The sequence below is a fragment of the Carettochelys insculpta genome, chromosome 4 (assembly GCF_033958435.1).
Source record: "Carettochelys insculpta isolate YL-2023 chromosome 4, ASM3395843v1, whole genome shotgun sequence".
NCBI classification, from domain to species: domain Eukaryota; kingdom Metazoa; phylum Chordata; order Testudines; family Carettochelyidae; genus Carettochelys; species Carettochelys insculpta.
The window spans coordinates 34,539,021-34,561,527 of NC_134140.1; the positions used below are offsets into that span (position 1 = coordinate 34,539,021).

The 22,507-nt window shown below is 45.9% G+C and overlaps 1 protein-coding gene across 3 annotated transcripts in view; it reads right to left on the reverse strand.

The window, feature by feature from the left end:
- Positions 1–22,507, reverse strand: part of CCDC149 (coiled-coil domain containing 149) — a 93,270-nt gene that overhangs the window by 19,219 nt on the left and 51,544 nt on the right. For all 3 annotated transcript variants that reach the window (XM_074992562.1, XM_074992561.1, XM_074992560.1), the window contains one exon: positions 21,176–21,320. In XM_074992562.1, coding sequence (XP_074848663.1) covers positions 21,176–21,320 — 145 coding nt within the window. The remainder of the gene's footprint in view (positions 1–21,175; positions 21,321–22,507) is intronic.

A 22,507-nucleotide genomic window follows, 5' to 3' on the forward strand; every position in this document is an offset into this window, starting at 1 on the left:
ATCCAGCATGAAGGGCATGCAAGGCACAGGATAAAAGAGCTGATCAGTATTTCAGTAGTGTACATTCTAATGTGGGAGAAGAGGGCAATACAACAGAAAGGGAATGAAATGAAAAAAACAAAGGGAAAATATATAGTAAATATCAGGGAAGGGAGTGAAGTGTATGGAGGTGTGAAACAGTCTATGGGTAGTAATACAAATCCAGCAGATGGGATACTTAGCCCCAAAGAGTGTGCCTGTGTTAGAATCAAACACCCTGGTTGGCCTAGCACACCTGACTTGGACTCATGGGACTCAGGCTTCAATGGTCAAGAACTGTAGTGTAAACATCTGGGCTTGGGCTCCCGCGACCCTGTCTACACTGCAACAATATAACCCCTTAGCCTGAGTCGGCTGACAGGGATCGACTATGTGTATTTGATTGTAGCGTACACATACTGACAGCGACAAAACATTAGGTCATGTACTAGTGGGAACAATCAAGTTCTAGTATAGCCACACATTCAGTGACCAAACAGCTGTTTCCTCACCTTATCTTTAATGAGATCTGTGCCAATCTGCATTTGTATATTACACATTACCTTCCTAGTTAACTTTGAGACACACTCTTAATGAACTTGTCATCACTGGGCACCCAGAGAGGTGTAAAGCCATCTGCAAAGCACAGTAGCTTCCACCAAGTGGGCAGCTTCCACACAGAGAGACTGCTACAGCAGGATTCAAGGACTCAGTGGAGAGCGGTGGGAAGGACTGCTCAGCAGAGAGGGAAAAGCCTTCATGTACAGTGAGACACTCTATGGGGCTTATTGCTAAAGACAAGAGGTCACAGTTTGAATTCTGTGCCACTGTTAAGAGCAGGAGAGGCGGGAGGTGCTGCTCATAGCAGAGATGGGGGCTGCTAGAGATGATAACAACGTATCAAAAAAGCCCCCATGACCCAGGTTTATGACACTGCCTTTTTAGTACAGCAATGACAAAGCTAGCTTCCTCTAACTCCTCTCAAACTTTGTAGCTCACATGCTGCACTCTCACAAGATATTGGGACATGGAGTTTAACCCCCATCCCTACTGCTAGATCCTGTAATCAGCAACTGGGGAATTCTCTCCCCTCTAGGACAGCCTGCCAAGCTCTCCAAGGATCTCATGCCTGTTCTCAGGAGAACAAAGAATGGTTGGTTGTGCCCCTTACGCCCTGTGGCAAGTCCAAATGGTCAAGCAATAGGCTGAATGCTATTTTACTTTGTCCTCCACTGTATTCATTTTCCACATCTCTTCACAAACATATGGTCAATATGCTGAATAGTAGATCAAGCTGGTGAATACTTGCCAGAATATTTCACTTGAATAATTTCAGAGTCAGTTTTGAACATACTTAATTTGATTTTTGTATTTTAAACAAACTGTTCTCTCCAGGTGCTCTAGAAATGCATACCTACACCTGTGTCAATCCACTGTCCTCGTCCCGAGCGAACAACATTTCTGAAGGGCCCATGTAAATGGAAACAACAAATACTGCTTTCTGTGCACAGTTATAATCTCGTTTTTAGACCTACATGTACCAGGCCAAGTACTCAGCTCTTGTAAACTAGCACAATCTCCACTCCCTGCTAGTGATGTGTCTGGCACATCAAGAGAGGTAACCTGACCCTCTTGTTTAGGATCACTGCACTTCCACTGTCCTTGTTCACCTAGCTGTGGCAATGCCAGCTCCCTCCTTACCCCACTCCTGAGTTTAGCAGCTCACATGCTGGCTGGCCCATGATGACCAGTGATACATGGACATAACCTCAATGGAGCTATGCCAATATACAGCAGCTAATGATCCATTTAACTTTAATGAGTTTTGTTAGTTCTATTATGAAAGGTGTACTGCCTCATCAGTAGAAAAAGCTCTCTCTGCTGTCTAGAAACAAGCCCACTGTTACCAGTACTGTGTATCACCTAGAAACCTTTATTTATCCTCAGAGTGACAGAATGCTTCTCTTAGTCCAGCCTACATGGTAATTAGAAGCCTGGACATGAAATGGTTTAAGTGTTTTTAAAACCAGAACAAGCTAATAAGATGGTTTATTGAAATTCCTAACCACGGTTGGCCCCCATTGCATCATTAGTTGGCCATCTAATTGAAGAGCAAATAATGAGTTACCAGATACAAACTGTAACCATTTCAAGCCTAGAAGATTTTTGATCCTCTCTGGTTAGGGCCTTAGAGTCTCTTAATTTCTGTAATAATTCCGTATCATAGTGCATTTCAAAAACCACCCTTGGCATTATACATTTTAAGCTGATTTAAAGCTGTAGGTGAACTACCTACAACACAAGACTGAGTTGTACACACTAGTACAGGAACCATTCTCTATTTACCTTAATTACGGGAGGAGGGTGGAGAAGTCAGAAGCTGGGTTTAACTCAATCATACATTAGGCCACTTACTCCTAATGAGTCTAATTAGTATCTGACTCTGCTTAAATACATTTCTTTAAAAAAAAAAACAGTTAGAATAAAAATGCTTGAACGCAAGAACTGGCTCAGGCCAGCAGTTGGGATCCTGTTTTCCAACAACTGCCAGCAACCACTCTAACAAAGCAATTATCGTGTGATCTCTCTCATCATCCAGTCCCAACCTGACAGGACAGATTCACAGGTTGACTGTGCATGTGTGAAGTATTTCCCTTTGTTTGTTTTAAACCTGCTGCCTGTCAATTTCATTGGTTGATTCTTGTTTCTTGTGCTCTGCGAAGAAATAAACAACAGTTCCTTATTCACTTTCTCATGATCTGACAGACAATCATATTCCCCTCAGCAGCCTCTTTTCTAAGATGAACAGTATCAATATTTTAATCTCTCCTTATATGAAGGCTGTTGCATGTCCTTAATCATTTTTATTCCCCTTCCCCGTTTTTTCCAGTGCTAATATTTTTTTCAAGTGGGGTGACCAGAACTGCACCTTGTATTGCACCATGGATTTATATAATAGCATTATATTTACCTTCTGATTTCTATCCATTTCTAAATGGTTGCGAACATGGCTTGTTTTTTTGCTTTGCCAGTGCACAGTGAACAGGGTTTGCAGAGCACTGTCCATGGTAACTCTAAAATCTCTCTCAAAGTGTAACAGCTAATTTAGACATCATTTTATCAGTACATTTATTAGCTTTAAACCTCACCTGCCATTTTGTTGTCCAGTCAGCCATTTGTGAGATCTCTTTGCAATTCACTGTCTGCCTTGGACTTTACTAACTTCAGTAATTTTCTATCATTGCAAAATTTCCCACCTCACCATTTATCCCTTTTTTCCAGATCATTTATTAATATGTTGAACAGCATTGGTTCTGTACAGATGCCCGTACAGGCAATTCTACCAGATCAGTGAGGCATGATTTCACCTTACAAAAGCTAGGTTGACCACTTCCCAACCAATCAGATTCCTCTGTGTGTCTGATAATTCTGTTCCTTACTACAGTTTCAACCAATTTGCCTGGCTCTAAAGTTGGGCTTGCTGCATATCAATTTAAAGAAGATAAGATGACAAGTAATGGTCAGCATGGCTTTAACTAATTGCCAGGATTACCTCTGGGGATTTTTAAAAATTGATGTAATGCGAGCTATTCACCTGTCACCTTGTATAGAAAGTGTTTTGAAGTGATAGGTTACTTACTACAGGTTGAATATCTCTAGACCCGCACACTCTGATCTGGCAATATCTGTGGTCCAGAATGATTTTAGTTTGACAGAGGTCCACTTACCATAAGTATGGTCAAGTTTTCAGATGTCTCATAAACGTTTATATACAGCTACCAGCCCTCTATGGTGTTATTTAGCTCCATTTTATCACTAAATGTCTTCTAAGAGGTCAGCAAGCAATGGAAGTGTGGGTAATGCTGCCAAACAATATTAACCTCCTGTGGTTTGGCAAATTCTCTGGTTTGGCACTGCTCAGATCCCAGGAGTGGTGGACCACAGAGGTTCAACGTATAAACAGTTCAAACAGAATTCAAATATCAAATTGGAGAACTTTTGTTTGCTCATAATTTGGCACTGCAGACCTGTTACTCAAATTTTCCAGTTTGGTCCAAAACCTCTTCCTGACAGCCTTCTTAGGTCTTGCATTTGGGGTATACATATGAGTTTTTGGTCTTCCATTTGGGGTATACATATGATTCTATTACAGGCTACATCTACATGAGAGGCTTTTCCCAACTAAACTGGGCTTTTGTTGGGAAAAAACACAGTGCATCCACATGCAAAATGTGCTTTGTCAACAGTTTGTGGACAAAACGCAGCACATCTGCCAGCAACATTATACCTCCCCTTGTTTGGGTATAACACCTCTCTCAACAGTGTTATGTGAACAGAACAGCCATGTGGATGCTCTGGGTCCCTACTGTCAACAGACAGGGCTTCTAGTTCCCTGGCCAGCCCTGTTTGCAAAGCTTCCAGTCAGCTGTTCTGTTGAGAGAGGACTGGGAAGTCTGGCTGCTCTTTGTTGACTGAGAGGATTGCTCTTTTGATCTACTTTTATGTGTAGATGCAATCTGCCAACAGAAGTTTTGCCAGGAAATCCCTTCTGACAACCACTTCTGTCCACAGAGGCTTCTCGTGTAGACATAGCCATGGCATTTCTAACATTTCCCTGCAGCTTGTAGGTATTTCCCTCCTGTGACTGTCACTTTTAATTTCAATTTAACTAGCTACTTCATTTTTGTGTAGTTTCTGAAGTTAAATGCTACTGTACCAGCCTTCTTAACATTCCATTAGCGAGCAGTTCAGCTACATTCATCTCTTGGACCAGATGTTGTGCGCCACTGAGGACTAAATCAGCAACTGTATCTCCCCTTATAAGTTCCAGGACTAGCTACTCCACGAAGCAGTTATTAATGTGTCAAACCGTCTTTACACCCTGTCCTGCGGGACATGTATCTAGTCAATATGGACATAGCTGAGATCCTTATTATTACTTTTTAAATTTTTTAGACTCTCTAATTGCCCTGTGCATTTGACAAATCTCTATCACCATCCTGTTCAGGTAAGCAGTAGTATATTCCTACTTCTATATCTTTACTGTTCAAGCATGGTATTTCAATCAATAGAGATGCACAGTTCGATTCAATTAAGATTTTTACTGCTTTTCACTCTGTACTTTCTTACAAACATAGTGTCACTCCCCCACATGTACAACTTACTGTCATTCCTATATATTTTGACTGTAGTATTACAGTGTCCCATTGATTATCATTCCAGCAAATTTCTCTAATGCCTGTTATATCAATATACTCATCTAATACCAGGCACTCAAGTTCATCCATCTTTGTACTGAGAATTCTAGCATTTGTAGGCAAGCACTTACAATGTTGTCACTATTCAGCTGTCTGCCTTCATGCGATACAGTGAATGGAACTCTTTCATTTGAATGTCTCTCTCTCCAGTTCCTACCTGTACGTTTTTTACTGCTAGCCTATTCTAGCCAGGAAACATAATGAAGCAAATAGTTAAGAGACCCATTTGTGAACCTCTGATAAGGTTATAAGATAAGGTTATGAGTAACTGTAAGCATGGATACTGTAAGGCATGGGTGTCCAACCTTTTGTCTTGCCTGGGCCGCATTGAGTGAAGAGGAATTGTCTTGGGCCGCATATAAAATATATAATATAGTTAATGTATATAAATCCCATAATAATGTTAAAAGTTTACGATCTTGTGGGGCCGCATTACTAGCTGTCCAGGGCTGCATGCGGCCCGCGGGCTGGAGACGCCTGCTGTAAGGCATTTGGTACAGTCTCATATGAACTTCTCATTAACAAACTCAGGAAATAAAAGCTTGATGGAGCTACCATTGGGAGGGTGTGAGTGGCATAGCTAGTTGGAAAACCATTCCCAGAAAGCAGCTATCAATAGTTCACAGTCATGTTGGAAGGACACAACGAGTGGGGTTCCACAGGAATCAGTTCAGGGACTGGTTCTGTTCAACATCTTCATCATTGACCTAAGTAATGGCATAGAGTGTATGATTATAAAGTTTGTGGATGATACCCAGCTGGGAGAGGTTGAAAGTGTTTTGGAGAATATGATAACAAAAATGATCTAGGCAAACTTGGGAAATGGTTTTGGGTCAACAGGATGAAGTTTAATAAGAACAAATGCAAAATACCCCACTTATAAAGGAACAATCATTAGCATGCATACACAATGGGAAATAACTACATAGGACAGAATACTGTGGAAAGGGATCTAGGGATCATATTGGACCACAAACTAAAGATGAGTAACACTGTGACACTGCTGGAAAAAAGAAAACCTTTACTAACACAGCATTCTGGAAAGTATTAGCAGGAGTATTCTAAGGAAGACACCCAGAGTAATTTTTCCACTAAATTATGCATTTATTAGGCCTCAACTGGAGTACAGTAAACCCTTAATTTTATGGACTCCAATTTAGTGCACTGTGAGGACAATGGACATCCCCCCCATTGTTCCCGAAGTCCACTGGGGTCTTAAAACCATACCCCCAGCCAAAAAAAGTTAATAGACTTATGGCTGGTGCAGCCTGGTGGAGCCGCCACGTTCTTTGCCAGAGCCACCATGCGTACGTGGCAGTGGTTCCTCCAAGCCATGTGGTGGTGCCATGCACAGCGAGGTGCCTCAAGCCACATGTGGTGGGGAGCTTCCGGCCGCGCACAGCAGGGCAACTCCAGCTGTGCGGCTGGGTGCAGCAGCTCCTCCATCACTGGTGGTTCTAGGGAGTGGCAGACTTTTATTTTTTTGTAGTGGGGGAGCCTGGCGGAGCCTGGCAGGGGTGGGTGGGCAGTAAACCTTCGCATATAACAGATTTTTGGGATTAATAGACAAGCTTCCCCCTATTAGTTTGTTATAGTGAGGGTTTACTGAATGTGTCCAATTCTCAGTGCCACTTTTTGGGTAAAATGAGGATAAACTGGAGAAAGTCCAAATTGGAGAAGAGCAACAAAAATGATAAAAAGGTCTTGAAAAAACATGACCTATGAGGAAAGATGTTTGTTTAGTGTGGAAGACAGAGGGGGCATGATGACAGCTTGCGAGTACCTAAAAGGTTGTGATAAAGAAGGGGGAGAAAAATGATTCTCCTTACCTCCTGGTAAGACAAACAGCAATGGACTTAAATGGCAGCAAAGGATGTCGGGCATGAGGAAAAACTTTGTGTCAGATTACTTAAACACTGGAATAAATTACCTAGAGACATTGCGCAATCTCCATCACTGGAGATATTCAAGAGCAGATTAGACAAACAATTGTCAGAGCTGGTCTACACGGTGCTTCGTCCTACCATGAGCACAGGGAACTGGGTCTGATGACCTCTAGAAGCTCCTTGCAGTTCTATTATCCTCTCCTCTTTACTAGGATATAGAGGTCCTTTGTTATTAGAGCCTCCACTAAATGATGACTGTCTAAACTGCATGCTCCTCCATACCTGCCTACGTCCCCTACCACTCTGATTCTTAATTAAAAAAAAATCTATGACCTTTTTATTTTGTGTGCCAACAAACTGGTTTCATTTGGTTTAGGTGGAGTGTATCCTTCCTGGACAGGTTCCTCATTTCCCAAAGGTTCTGCCCAATTCCTAACAAATTCAAATCCTTCCTCCTTGTGTCATTGTCTCATCCACACACTGAGATCCTGCAGTTCTGCCTATCTAGCCCTGTGCATGGAACTGGAAGCATGTCAAAGAATGTTGCCATAGAGGTCTTTGATTTTAATCCTCTTACCTAGAAGCCTAAATTTGACCTCGAGGACCTTCCTCTTACCTTTCCCTATGTCACTGGTACCTACATGTATCTCAGCTGTCAGCTCTCCCATCACGGCATATAAGTCTGTCCAGAGGTCTCTAAAGAGCCCCCATCTTTCCACCTGTCAAGCGATTCACCATGTGGTTCTCCTACTCATCACAAACCCAGCTATCTATATTTCTGATGATCAAATCCCCCATTACTTTCACCTGTCTCCTCTTAATAACTGGGATTCCCTCACCCCAGAAAGATATACTCAGTATGACAGGACACCATAATTCAGAAGGTGGGCCTCAACTTTGGGCCATTTCCCGTCACTCCAGCTTGATGTTCTCTTTTCCCAAGACTTTCTTCATCCTCCACAGCAGAGAGGCTATCCAACTGAGAGTGAGACTGCTCTTGTGTGTCCTACAAAGTCTAATCTATGTATCGGTCTTCCTTAGCTCATTCACTTCAGCCACGCCTATCTCAAGTCTCTGAGGGCCATGAGCTACTTTCACTGAATGCACATGTATTTCAGCTGTCTAAAAGGCAGATCATCATTGTGATGGGTTGGATCAAAGATCCCCTATTGGCTGTCACCTGAATGTCACAGAGCCCACCTCCCTACCCTCTAGGATGCCCTACCACCCTGTTCTGCTGAGACAGCTGCTCTGGTCTCCCCCAGCAAAGGCCCAAAATTGGAGTAACAGCCCCTCAGCAGAATAATAAATACTGATAACAGCTTAACTCTGTGAGGGTTCAGTCACAGTAACTTGACAATACCTGGAGCAAAGCTCCAAATAGGACCAAACCCTCAAACAAACCTGTCTTCCTCTGTATAAAAGTTTCACTCAAAGTTCAAAAAAACAACCTTTTTGTCAGTGAAAGAGTTAAATGCATAGTTGATCCCTCCCAGGTAGCAATTATTTAAACTGGGCTTAGGAATAGTTGCAAGTGATGACAGACATATCAAAATAAGTTACCAAAGTTAAAATAAACAAAACATGGCAGCTAGGCCTGATACATTCAGCGAAACTGTCATAAATTGTAATTCAAGAGCTTATACTCCCCTGGATGCATCTACTCCATTCATGTACACATATCTTGTATGTGACGTTAGAAATATGAATGGTAAACCTGCTTATTAATCTAGGCCTTCTAGTGAAAGCCCTTAGTGGTACTTAAGGAATTTAATGGCCCAATGCTAAATTCAATGATCTGTGAATAGTCCTGTTTTTCCAATAAGCCTGAATAACAAACACTGAGACCAGCTCAGCTCTGTGCGGGTTCATTTGGTCCTACAAATAAGTGTGACCACAGCACCTGGTGCTAGAATCCATCCTGAACTAAGTATTTTTTGACTAGGTTAGGGGGACTGAAACAAAAGCATCCTGCCCTGGGGAAAGTTTATTTAAGGAATGAGGAGTGAACAATGATTGTCCTCTGTTGGCATCACATACTGCCTCCTGTCACAAGAGGAAGCATGAAGAGACCTGAAAACAAAGAACTTTAATAGGATTGAGGTGATGAGAAGATACGGGGGCCCAGATCAGGGGGGAAAAAAAAAATCACGTCTGGCCAGAAGAATTTTACCTGAGAAAAGGACTAGAGGGTGAGAATGAGACGTTACTTGCCTCGTTTTGCATAAAACATATCTGAGGTATTCATATTCAAAAAATATTTCCATAAAATACGGGGGGTGCAATGACACACTCAGACATGCTACATGCAGTGCAACATACAGGATAGCTCACACTTTGCTACTGGACCTCTGCCTGAATTATTGTTACTACCCCAGCTTTCTTCCCAGGCTGGGGACATATAGTCAGAGAATGCTAATTAAATATATTTAGCTCTTTCATTCCCTCTTAACTCCCTTCCAAAACTCCAGTTAGCTGTTCCTGGGCACTAGTTTCTCTAACTTCTTTGGAGCTTACTTTTTGAAGACATTACCGCAAGCAACCCTGCCTCCTAATTAAAGGTTGCTCACTTGGACTGGACTGAGCCATCGATTGATGGATCTCGTCTTCCATGACGCTGCTGATGAGCGACTAAACCCCTCCTTGATTGGCTGAGCTTATTAGAGATGTCACATAAATAACCGCCAACTTCAGGCATTGTACATTCTTTTCCGATCCTAAGCTTTTCCTGTAGTGCCTGGATATGCTGACTCTCAAAGTAATCAAGAGCCTGTACACTCGTTTGCTGCCAGGAAAATCTGTCCTGGACTAGAGTTTCCAGATCATTGGAAGGTATGATGCATGACTCAACGTTTGCCTTGAAGAAGTCTTTATAGTACTTATAGTGACCACTGATAGAGCACTTTCTATTAGGAAGCTGGCTATAGAAGACCATCTTTGGTATCTGTGCATCATCCATCCTCACAACATCACCAATCCAGAGAAACTGTTTGCACATACACATTGCTTCCATGCCAATAACACCACACAGATTAAGAACCTCCATGTTAGGAATTTTGTCCCACCAATTCACATGGGCTATCCTCCTCAGACAGCACATATGGAACTAATCAAGTTCCAAAACATGGTGACGATATACTTTCCATGACTCCGAGCCATACAACACAATATTCAGGACAACTGCCTGAAAAACTGCTACCTTGGTATGTTGTTTAATACCATGGTCATTCTGAAGGTGTTTGGTCAAATTTCCAAAGGCAGCACTGGCTTTGGCTAATCGAGCAGGTACGTCATGATCCACGTTTATGCTAGAGGACAGTACACTGCCAAGGTACCAGAACTTGTCAACATCCTTAAAGACTGTACCAGCAGCAGTGCTCACTGGAGTGCTGGGCTCTTTCCAAACAGGATGAGGCATAAGTTCTGTCTTCTTGAGGCTCACTGTGATTAAGGGTTAATGGGTGCTTAAAAGGATTAGGGACCAAAGCTTCATTAAGAAGCTTTCAGTTCTGCATTCCAACAACAAGTGGCAAAGAAACCTAGGACACTGTACTGGAGCAGAACGTTAACCTACACCTACACCTAATGTCTTAGCCAGCTGAAAGCTATTGCCATGTTATTGCTGTTCAACAAAAGCACTCCATCACTGGAAAATTAAAAAATAACCCTATGTCCCAGACTTCAAACAGTGAAGATGTATTTGGACTTTGGGAATGAGTTAATTCATTGGTGGGAGACAAATTAGTTAAGGCCAAGTCAGGATATTCTTTCCTAATTTATTTTTATTTATAATATACACTTAGGAGTTCATTTTATTGCCTTTGGCAAAAAACCAGATTCACAATAAAACCAGCAGGAAAGCTCACAGTCCTGATCAGAGTTCAGTAAAAAATAACTCTGTTCCAAACCTCCAGCCAAAAAGCTTTTGCCTTCTCTTTCCCACTGTTGTGTGTATATCCCCCTGGAAACGTCAGAAATCCCTAGGGTACCAACATGTGTTTGGCCAAAAAAGCCAAGCAGCAGAAATGAAGCTCTTTAAAGACTAACCAAGTGATTTATTCGGTGATGAGCTTTCGTGGGACAGACCCACTTCTTCAGATCATTTTTTTTTCTTTTTGGGCCTCTGTACTTATAAATGTCACTCTGTATTGGAAATGAATTTGATCTGAAGAAGTGAGTCTGTCCATGAAAGCTCATCACCAAATAAATCATTTTGAACTGTACGTTAGAGGTCATCCAAGAGTTCATTTACCTTGGGTCCACCATCACTGACACCCTGTCCTTGGAGACTGAGCTAAATGGGAGGATCGGTAAAGCAGCCACAACTCTGTCCAGACTCAGCAAGAGAGTGTGGAATAACAACAAGCTGTACACTCACACCAAAATGCAACTCTACAGAGCCTGCATCCTCAGCACCCTCCTTTACGGCAGCGAGACTTGGACCCTGTACACCCGCCAGAAAAAGAGGCTGAACGTCTTCCACTTGCGCTGCCTTAGGCGCATCCTTGGAATATCGTGGAAGGACAGAGTGTCCAACACTACCATCCTTGAGCAAGCTGGAATCCCAACTATGCACACCCTCCTCAGGCAGCGGCGGCTCTGCTGGCTTGGCCACGTCCACAGGATGAATGATGGAAGGATCCCAAAAGACATCCTGTATGGCAATCTAGCCTCTGGCAGAAGACCTCCCGGACGCCCCCAGCTGCACTACAAAGATGTTTGCAAAAGAGACCTCAGGGAAGTAGACCTCAAGCTAGACAGCTGGGAGGAGCTGGCAGACGATCGCAGCAGATGGAGGCAGGAATTATACAAGGGCCTTCAGAAGGGTGAGTTGAGGATCAGACAGCTAGCAAAGGAGAAGCGAGCCCACAGAAAGCACAGCAAGGACCTGCCAGACACCCATTACATATGCAACAGATGCAGCAAGGACTGTCACTCTCGTGTGGGTCTTCACAGTCACAACCGACGCTACAAATGAGGATGCCAAACGGAACTATGAAGGGCGCAATCCATAGTGTACGTAGACTGAAGGATGCTACTACTAAAGTGTTACATTTCTGCTACTTTGTTTTGTTGGAGTACAGACTGACACGGCTACCTCTCTGTTACTACTGAATATGTGTTTCGCCAGTCACTTAGGAACAGACTCGACCTGGGCTGAGTGTGGCAAAAGTGGGTCTGTTACCACATTCCTTAGTGTGCACTAATCAATATTCCATTTTGGCTTGTCATTTCAAACAAAGATGAAGCTATTTTAACTCATATTTTAAAAAGAAAGGTTACTCACCGTAGTAACGGTGGTTCTTCGAGATGTGTCCCCGTGGGTGCTCCACATTAGGTGTCGGGCTCGCCCGGCACCGCAGATCGGATCTTCCAAGCAGTTTCTGCCGGACCGCGCATGCGCCAGTGTGCGCCGCTCCCTTGCGCGCTCCTGGCCACGTGCGCGATCCGGTCCCCGCCAGTTCCTTGACCAACCGCCTCGGATGCTCCTGCAAAACACTAAACAGAGATCCGGAGCGGGGAGGATGCGCGGGTAGTGGAGCACCCACGGGGACACATCTCGAAGAACCACCATTACTACGGTGAGTAACCTTTCTTTCTTCTTTGAGTGTCCCCGTGGGTGCTCCACATTAGGTGACTACCCAGCAGTAACCCAAGATAGGAGGTGGGTAATCGGATTATGTGCAGCTTGTCCCCGAGAGGACCGCTGCCGAGGGACGGGTATCCTCTTGGAATACCCTGTGAAGGGCGTAATGTTTGGTGAAGGTGTCACAGGATGACCAGGTCGCCGCTCAGCAAATGTCTTTTAGCGTAATGCCCTTGAAAAAAGGCTGTTGATGCCGCCACCGCCCTAGTGGAATGAGCCCTGGGCATGGCCAGTAAAGGAGTCTTTTTGAGTTTGTAGCACATTTTTATGCAAGATACGATGTGCTTCGAGATTCTCTGCAAAGAGAGACATTCTCCTTTTGATTTGGGAGCGATAGAGACTAGGAGTCTATCCATTCTCCGGAAGGACTTGGTCCTGTCTATATAGAAAGCTAGCGTCCCCTCACGACCAGGAGGTGTAGGCGCGCCTCTTTGCTAGAGTTATGAGGCTTTGGATAAAACGAGGGTAAACGATAGGTTCGTTAGTATGAAACTCAGAAGAAACTTTAGGAACAAAGGCTGGATGCAGCCGTTTGGTTACCGCCTCCTTGGAAAAAACAGCGCAGGGTGGCGTTGCCATAACTGCCGCAAGCTCGCTCACCCTGCAAGCTGACGTGATTGCGAGAAGAAAGGTCGTCTTTATCATAAGGAGGCGGAGGGAAACCGTAGCCAAAGGCTCGAACGGTGGTCCTGTTTTCGCATTAAGCACCAGGTCCAAGTTCCACAAAGGTGGAAGCGGTTTCCGAGGGGGGTATAGGTTTACCAGCCCTTTGAGGAACCTGGTAACCATGGGATGGGCGAACACCGTGTGCCCCTCCTCTTCGTGTCTGAACGCCAAAATGGCGGCAAGGTGGACCTTAAACGAGGATAGTGAGAGTCCTCCTCTCTTGAGGTCCAGTAAATACTCTAATATCACAGCCATAGGCACCGAAAGTGGGGCTAGCTGTTTGGTAGAACACCATGCCGTAAAGCGAGTCCACTTCTGCTTGTAGGTCTTCCTGGTGGAAGTCCTCCTGCTACTTTCTAGGACTTGCTGCACTTCCTCCGTACACGTGCTCTCTAGGGAGCTGAGCCATGGATTAACCACATTTGTAGTCGCAGGCCTTGGGGGTGCGGATGCACTATGGACCCCTGGGCTTGCGTGAGCAGATCCGGCGCCACTGGAAGGGGCATCGGTGGCCGGTCCGACACGCGCAGGAGTAGGGGGAACCATTGCTGTCGATCCCACGTTGGGACTATCGGGATCATTCAGGCTCCTTCCCTCCTGGCTTTCTGCAACACTTTGTGGATGAGCACTGTGGGAGGGAAAGCGTAAAGCAGGGGGCCCCTCCATGAGATCGCGAAGGCGTCCCTCAGGGACCCCCGTCCCAGTCCTGCCCTGGAGCAGAATCGTGGGCACTTCTTGTTGTGCTGAGTAGCAAACAGGTCTATCTGGGGAAAAACCCCATGCGTGAAAAATCGGTCGCAGCAGATCGGGACGGATCTGCCACTCGTGCGTGAGTGCGAAACGCCTGCTCAGCTGGTCTGCCTTCACATTGTGAGCGCCTGGTAAGTATGAGGCTTTCAAGGTTATATTGTTGGCGATGCAGCAGTTCCACAACCGGACTGCTTCCGCACATAAGGCACGGGACCGAGCTCCTCCTTGCCGATTTATATAAAACATGGTGGAGGTATTGTCTGTACTGATCCCGACTACTTTGCCTTTTATATGGTCTCGAAAGTGTCTGCAGGCGTTGAACACTGCTCTGAGCTCCAGTATATTTGTGTGCAGTGACTGCTCCGTGGAGGACCACAGCCCTTGCGTCACCTCTTCGCCCATGTGTGCTCCCCACCCTATGAGGGAGGCATCTGTAGTAAGAAAAACCAATATGTGTGGTTGGTGGAAGGGTACCCCTGTTAGCAGGTTCTCGGGGTTTACCCACCATTGCAGGGATTTGCACACCTCTGTTGTGGGCGACACCACCCTGCGAACAGTGTGTGCTGCCGGTTTGTATACGCTCGCCAGCCAGTGCTGCATGCTGCGCATGTGTAACCTGGCGTTCTGTTCTACTAACGTCACTGCTGCCATGTGGCCCAGCAGCTGTAAGCACGTCAGAACCGGCACTGTAGGGCTGAAGGTGAAGACTTGCACGAGGGAGCCGATGGCCCGAAAGCGAGTCTCTGGTAGATACACTCTCGCTGTAATAGAATTAATGCGTGCCCCTACGAACTCTATGTCCTGTGTGGGGTCTATCTTTGATTTTGTCAGATTGATAACCAGGCCGAGCGAAGAGAACGTGCCTGCTGTGACGCATATCATGCGTAGTACCTCCTCCTTCGAGGCCCCTTTGAGTAGGCAGTCATCCAGATACTGGAATATAAATACCCCCTGTCTGTGCAGGTAGGCTGACACCACTGCCAAGGTCTTGGTGAAGACTCTGGGGGCCGAGGAGAGGCCAAACAGTAGGACCTTATATTGAAAATGTTCTTTGCCTACCGTGAAAACCAGAGGAATCGTAGGTGAGCCGGATGAATAGTTATGTGAAAATACACGTCTTGTAAGTCGAGGGCTGCGAACCAATCTCCATCGTCTAGTGCCGTAAGGATGGAGGCAATTGTGATCATCCGAAAGCGTTGCTTGCGCAGGTACCGGCTGAGGCCTCGAAAATCTAAGATGGACCTCCAGCCTCCTGTCTTTTTCCCCGTGAGGAAGTACCTCGAGTAGAACCCTCTCCCTTGCAGTTGCTCCGGCACTCTTTCCACTGCCCCTATGAGCATGAGATGGTCTACCTCCTGCTTGAGCCTCGCTACGTGGGAGGCCTCCTGGAGGTGGGGGCGACTGGAAGGGGATGGCGTACCCCGTGGCTATGATCTCCAGCACCCATTTGTCTGTGGTGATCCTTTGCCACTGGTTATAGAATGGTCGGAGGCGATGGTGGAATAACCGCTTCGGATGACCTTGTGCAATGGTAGTGATGGCGCAGCCCTGGATCTGTGTGTCAAACTTGTGGCCTTTGGCCCTGCCCCGAGGACGCATGGCTCTGTTGGGAACGTCGCCTGGGAGTTCTGTACTGCTGGTGCTGTTGATGTCGCCCTTGCTCGTAACCCCTGTGGTACTGGGGACGCTGTTGCTGGTACTGGTACTGTCTTTGTTGAGGGTAGTACTTTTTCTTTCTGTATGGAGGGGTGTAAATCCCCAGGGTCCTAAGTGTGGCTCTTAAATCTTTACTGGAATGAAGGACCGAGTCAGTTAATTCAGCAAACAGCTTCTGCGAGTCGAAGGGAAGATCGACTATCTTTGTCTGCAGGCCCTCGGTACACCCGGAGTCTGGAGCCAGGACTCCCTTCGCATCACCACTGCCGTAGCCGTGGAGCGTGCTGCTGTGTCCGCAACATCCAGGGCAATCTGAACTCCCGTCCTCGAGGCCGCGTAGCCTTCTTGCATGATGGCCTTGAGCACTGGTTTCTTGCCCTCTGGAAGCGAGTCCATGAGGGAGGTTAACCTAGTGTGGTTGTCGAAATTACGTTTCGCTAGATGCGCTGCGTAATTTGCCATTCGCAACAGTAGAGTGGAGGAGGAGTAGACCTTTCTGCCGAACAGCTCTAGCTTCTTGGCATGTTTGTCTGTTCCCCCGTGTTGCGACGACTCCACCACCAAGGAATTTGGTTGTGGGTGGCTGAACAGGAACTCCATGCCCTTTGTCGGCACGAAGTATTTTTTTTTTTTCCCGCTTTCTTGTGGACAGGCGGAATAGTCGCAGGAGTCTGCCATATCATAGTGGCGGACTCCAAGATTGCGTCATCAAGCGGTATTGCTATTTTGGAGGAGGCCGGAGGTCTCAGATTTTTGAGGAGCTTATGGTGTTTCTCTTGCACCTTTGCTGTCTGGATGCCTTGCGTGAAGGCCACCCTCGTAAAACAGCTCTTGGAACTGTTTGAGATCGTCCGGAGGATGGACATCTCCCGGGGCCGTAGCCTCGTCCGGGGAGGAGAGCGAGGAACCACTAGGGTACACCTCTCTGGACCCTTCCAGTTCCTGTTGGTGATGGTACATCCGCTCGCTGGAAGCTTGCAAGGGAAAAATCTCGGGGCTCCATAACCAGTTCCCCCTGAGATACTTGAGTCTCTGTCCCCGTTTGCGATTGCCCTCGGGGATACGGGACCGTCTGTGGGGATCTTTCCCTGGTAGACTGCCGGTGGTGTCTATGCCCCGCATGATAGGGGCGACTGTGGCAGCATGGGCACTGCTCTTGGGAAGGTGATTTAGACCACTCCCTTGGTGCATACCCTCTGCGTCTGGGGGAGCGAGGTCATCGAGAGACCTGGGACACTGGAGAGAGCGATTTGTGATAGTACTCCAGCGGCTCAAACCCCAGGAAGGGTGAAGGTGGTCCCAGCCAGGGCGAGGCTGGTTGTAAAAATGGAGACGGGGGCTCCAGGTAGGCTAGGGGGGACCCCTGCCTCCTAGTCGGAGTCTGCAGCATGAGCGGAGGGCTGAGAGAAAGCAACTCTGCAGCCCTGTCAGAAGAGGGGCTGCGGTGCCTTGTTTTGTGTGCAGCCTTCCCCCTCCCTTGAGGGAGTAGCTCCGCCCCCTGACGTGTAGGGGATCTCGGCCCCGTCCGCACCGTGCTCGGCACGCTTATGGGCGATGCCGCACGGGCGGTGTCCTCCGGTGCCTGCAGGCTGCGTGCCTGCGCGCTCTGCACCGCCGGTTCCCCGGGGTCGGTGCTGCTGCTTGCGGTGCCGCCGGTACCGGCGCTTGTTTAGCCGCCGCCCTGCCTGTGGTGCGGGGCGGCTGTTTGATTATCGGAGGCTGAGCCGCCTCCACATGGCTCTCCGTGCCACCGCCGATCAACTGTTGCTGCGGCTGGGGCTGTGCGCTCCTCCCGTCCCGCTCGGTGTTGCTGCCGGCAGGGATCGGGTTGGGGAGATTTTCCTCCGTTTTTGCGCTGATGGGGTGAGGGAGGCGGCTTTCCCTTTTATGGGCCCCGGAGGGCCCCTCCTGCTGCGGCCGCTCCGGCACGTCTGGCTGGAGGGCCTTGTCAAAGAGCAGCATTTCAAGCCGCATCTCCCTTTCCTTCCTTGCTCTGGCTGTTAATTTTGCACAGAAGGAGCATTTCTGCGTGACATGGGACTCCCCCAGGCACCTTATGCAGTGACTGTGCCCATCAGACGCTGGCATTGCCTCTCGGTAAGACTCACATTCCTTGAATCCTGAAAGGACATTGTTGGTGAGTCTTTCAGTTGTTAATGGGGTACTTAGCACCTTCTCTGTGCTGTTTTCCCCCTCTCCGATAGCCTGCCGCGGCAGGAGGGCTAATGGCCCTAGGCTCCTGGCCTCCGGTGCTCCGCTTGTTACTAGGACTGGACTGAATGCCGTCCCGCTTGTTGTTTCTTTTTTTTTTGAAAATAACAACTGGCTATCTTAACAGTAGCCTAAGAACTTGAAAACTTTAAAGAAAAACAGTTAAAAACCATTGAATACGCTAACTTGGCCATAGCCTAGTCGGATTCCGTCTGCAGCCGACGGCGGTTAAGAGGAACTGGTGGGGACCGGATCGCGCACGTGGCCAGGAGCGCGCAAGGGAGCGGCGCACACCAGCACATGCGCGGTCCGGCAGAAACTGCTTGGAAGATCCGATCTGCGGCGCCGGGCGAGCCCGACACCTAATGTGGAGCACCCACGGGGACACTCGAAGAAGAAGAATCCCTTCCATTGAGACATGCTAGCAACTGATGCTGACAATTCTAATCCATGAGCACTCAGGCACAGTTGTTGAGACTGATTAGGGAGGGAAGCATTAAATATCCTATCTTCTTTCGTGCCCACTTGGCAATAATAAGAAGATCCACCATTTCTTTAGATTCAAATTGTTCTTATGTCACAATAGATCAGCATAGGTAGCACAAGTTAACACAACACATTCTTGGAAATCTATCTCCAGGGACCCTGCCTCTGTATATGGAACACAAAGTAGTAAATTAATTCAGTGGTTACAAGTGCCATATGTCAAAAAGACTCATCACTGGTTAAACAAAGAAAGGAGAACATTTTCAGGAAAATAAATTGCAGTACTAAACTTCTCAGAGGTTCTGAAGCCAACAGGCAGCTGACAACAAAGAATGTGATTTCACAGATTCCCCTATGCAGCAAGGTCTATGCATAGGAGAGAGGTCAGGAGAAGAAAGGAAGGAAAAGAAGAGTGAAGAAAGACGATACTACAACCTCTTTGAGATAGTTCATCTTTCCTCCCATTGTATTCCCTTCTCTCACCAGCTTCCCCTTCCAGCTGGCCCTCTAACTCATCCTTCCTGCATCTCCAACCTCAGCAAAGCCTGTCTGCATTAAATGCCTGTCAGTGTCATCTCTGTCCCAGGTGGGGGAGGAGCTTCTCCGCCCTTGTGAAGTCTTTCCTACCCTATCGACACTCCACAGTGAAGTCACATCACATCACCAGTTTGGTTTGCCTTCCTATTTCCAGCTATCATCTGACTTTACAGCTATAAGCTCAATATTTTATATGGATCGGTAAAGTTTTGTTTTAAATGTCCAAAGCACCAGGCCTCCTTCACTTCCCTTGGGAGACTAGCTAATAGCTTAGTTCAGATCACTGTCCTGCCAGGATGTTTTTCTGTCCTTTTTCACTTTCAGCCTACTGTTTCACACAGTATACAATATAATAATTCTCTCTCCTTGCTGTTTGCAGCTTCCCAATATCCATAGGTTGCTCTGACTAGCCGTGGTTACCTGTAGCTATCCTGGATCTCTTAATCTTAATGCTTCCTTGTAAAAGTTTCTTTGCCCGGTGCACTGTCCTTGCTGCTTCGTTGTGAACTCACTCCACTTCAGCATTCTTCCCCAGAGGCATCTGAACTGACTGCAGTATTATGATTACATGTGTGTGATGACAACAGAGCTGAAGGCTGGGGGTAGGCCTTCCATGCACATATGTAAGCCCAATGTTTCAATGGCCTTTTTTATGCTATACGGTAAAATCACATGAAATCCCCCATCCAATACTATCTCATACAACTTTACTGCTTTTCAGATTTATGTCTCATTTAGTATCCGGGCATCCAGTTTATTTTCAACCAAAAGTATTATGATGTTTCCACATAACTTTTCAGGCCACACTTCTAACTTATACTGATCTCTTCTTTGGCCCCGTTAATATGTGCATCGTTTCCACAGACTAAAGTTTCAGAGGGTTATTAAAACTAAGAGCTGGGGAAAATAATCAAGTAGCAAGGGACAATTAGGTCAAACTAAGCATTAAACAAAAGGCACCTATGTCATGGTGAAAAACTGTATCTGGTGCCGCAATGTCCACACTGCTATTTTTAGTACATACATTTGAGCAGAGCTAGCACAAGTCTGGCTACCCAGACCGTGAGGCAAACTCCAAGCTGTAGTCAGACACTCTCAATGCCTACATAGCAATTTGCAATGTTTAGAGGTGACAGCGAGTCAACCATAATGTAGGGCAATGACATAATAGATCTAGACTGAAACATGGTGGAATGATAGAAGTCAGTGAGACAGCTCGATTGGAAGGTGCCTGGATTTCTCCTCAAATTCTAGGTACTAGTGAGACATTAGTCTCCCTTCATCTAACAGACCCTTCCTTCACCCAAAACATTGAAGTATGCCCACAAACTGTTCCTGCATTTTTGTTGCCATTTCTAAGCAGGATTCTGGTTAAGTGTTAGAGGTATCAGATTGCAAAATGAAAAATCTATTCTAGTGCAATACAGTTCCCTTTAGCATTTAGTCTTCCTTTCATAAAAGGTATCTGCCTGTCTGTGGCATCTAGTCTTGATGTGCTTTGAGAAGCCTGAATTACTGCTGATTACCACTAGTGAGTCAGTGCAGCTAAAAAGCTAAACACATAATCAAGACATGCTTCCTTTCTAGTTCCCACTTTCTTGTGCTGCATAAGAACACAGTTCAATGCTTTTAACTCTGTCAAAAGACAGTTTTATATATTCTCGTGCTGGCTGCTACAGAAAATCCCGAAGTATTGCTGTAAAACAGCAAGATCAGATTAGACTAGGACAGGAAGTTAACATTACTGCCCAGCATAAATAATTAAATCACAAAGCACACTAGTAATCATACACTAGTGTTACAATCCAACAGTTTATGCCTCGTAAGATCAATGTTCAAGTTGCTGTATTAGGCGTTGTAGCTGTGGGCAAAACAACTGCTATTTCAAATGTCATCACTGACTTTACACAGAAAAAGAGTACAGGGTGCAGGACTTTCTTTTCCTTCCCTGTTTTTAAATTATCATTCTCTCTGTGAGAACTCAAACATCAAATGCTAATCTAAAAGATGGTTTGAATACTTTTGCTGGTTTCCCCCAAATTCCAAGTTATGCTACTTACTTGTTCGTTTGCCTTTGGTGTTGTATGACCATGTTTTTCTCATGAATAGTCTCCAGCAAGGCAGTAGCTAAAGATTTGAGATCTGAAATGGACTGTGGTGTGGCTGGTAGGCTACAACCGTGGTCCTCCGATAACAACTCTTGGACTACAATGTTAAAACAAAAGTGAGTCTTACCTTTATGTGGACAGAAATGTGACACAAACAACTAGTCTGACTTAATAGAAGCAAATCCAGCTATGTTTCATTACTAAGCTGAAAATAGATTTATTCTAATGAACCAGCAAAACAAATGAGGACATACGATAGCCAGTCATAAAAAATGGTGAACTGATCATTGTTCCATAGCAACTTTCAGCACAAACATAGCTAAACCCATCTTCTCCTTAGCTAATGTTTCTTTTGGAAATAACAGACTTCTGGTCAGTTGGAAAGGCCCTCATTTTTCTATCCCAGGAAGACCCAAGATATCCCACCACTGGCAAAACAAGAATATTTTTCTGAAGTCCATTTGAGAAAAATGTGCCTATAAGGAAGGTTTCATGTTTAAATGAATACTTCCCACAGCTTGTTTGAAACTGATGCAACAGTGCTGTTATATATCAGCCCATAAAAACTTTCCTTTGCAATAAGAATGCTTAGACTCATTAAGCCATGCTTAGCAAGTCTACTATCATCACCACATTTGGTCACCCGCTGAGGCTAGAAACAATACAAATGTATGGAGAAGAGGAGAAAGCAGTTCAGAACTTCTTGAGTTGCTACCTGTCATAACAAGTAAAGCTGGTTTGGCGTGTGCTTATGTTCAGGGAGAGAGGGCGAGGTGACATTGTAGTCCACAAGATTTGCCAGGAAGTAAAGTAATTTTTTCTTGTATTAGCCTCATCTCTGATCTTTAGCCTCCCTGTTTGGGATGTGTGGGAGAAGAACACAGGGGATTAAAGGATTGCTCTGTTGGTCTCTTTGGCCATGTCTACACTAGCCCCAGAACTTCGAAAGGGGCATGATAATGAACCTAATCGAAAGATGCTAATGAGGAACCTTCATGAATATGCAGTGCCTCATTAGCATAATGGCAGCTGCAGCACTTCAAAAGTGCTGCTTTCGATCGTGCACAGCTCATCTACACAGGGTCCTTTTCAAAAGGACCCCACACACTGAAATCCCCTTATTCCCATTTGGTTCCAGAAATAAGGGGATTTCAAAGTGTGTGGGGTCCTTTCGAAAAGGACCCTGTGTAGACAAGACACAGGGCACGTTCGAAGTGCCATGACCATGATCGAAAGTGGCATGTTCGAAGTGCCATGACCACAATTATGCTAATGAGGCACTGC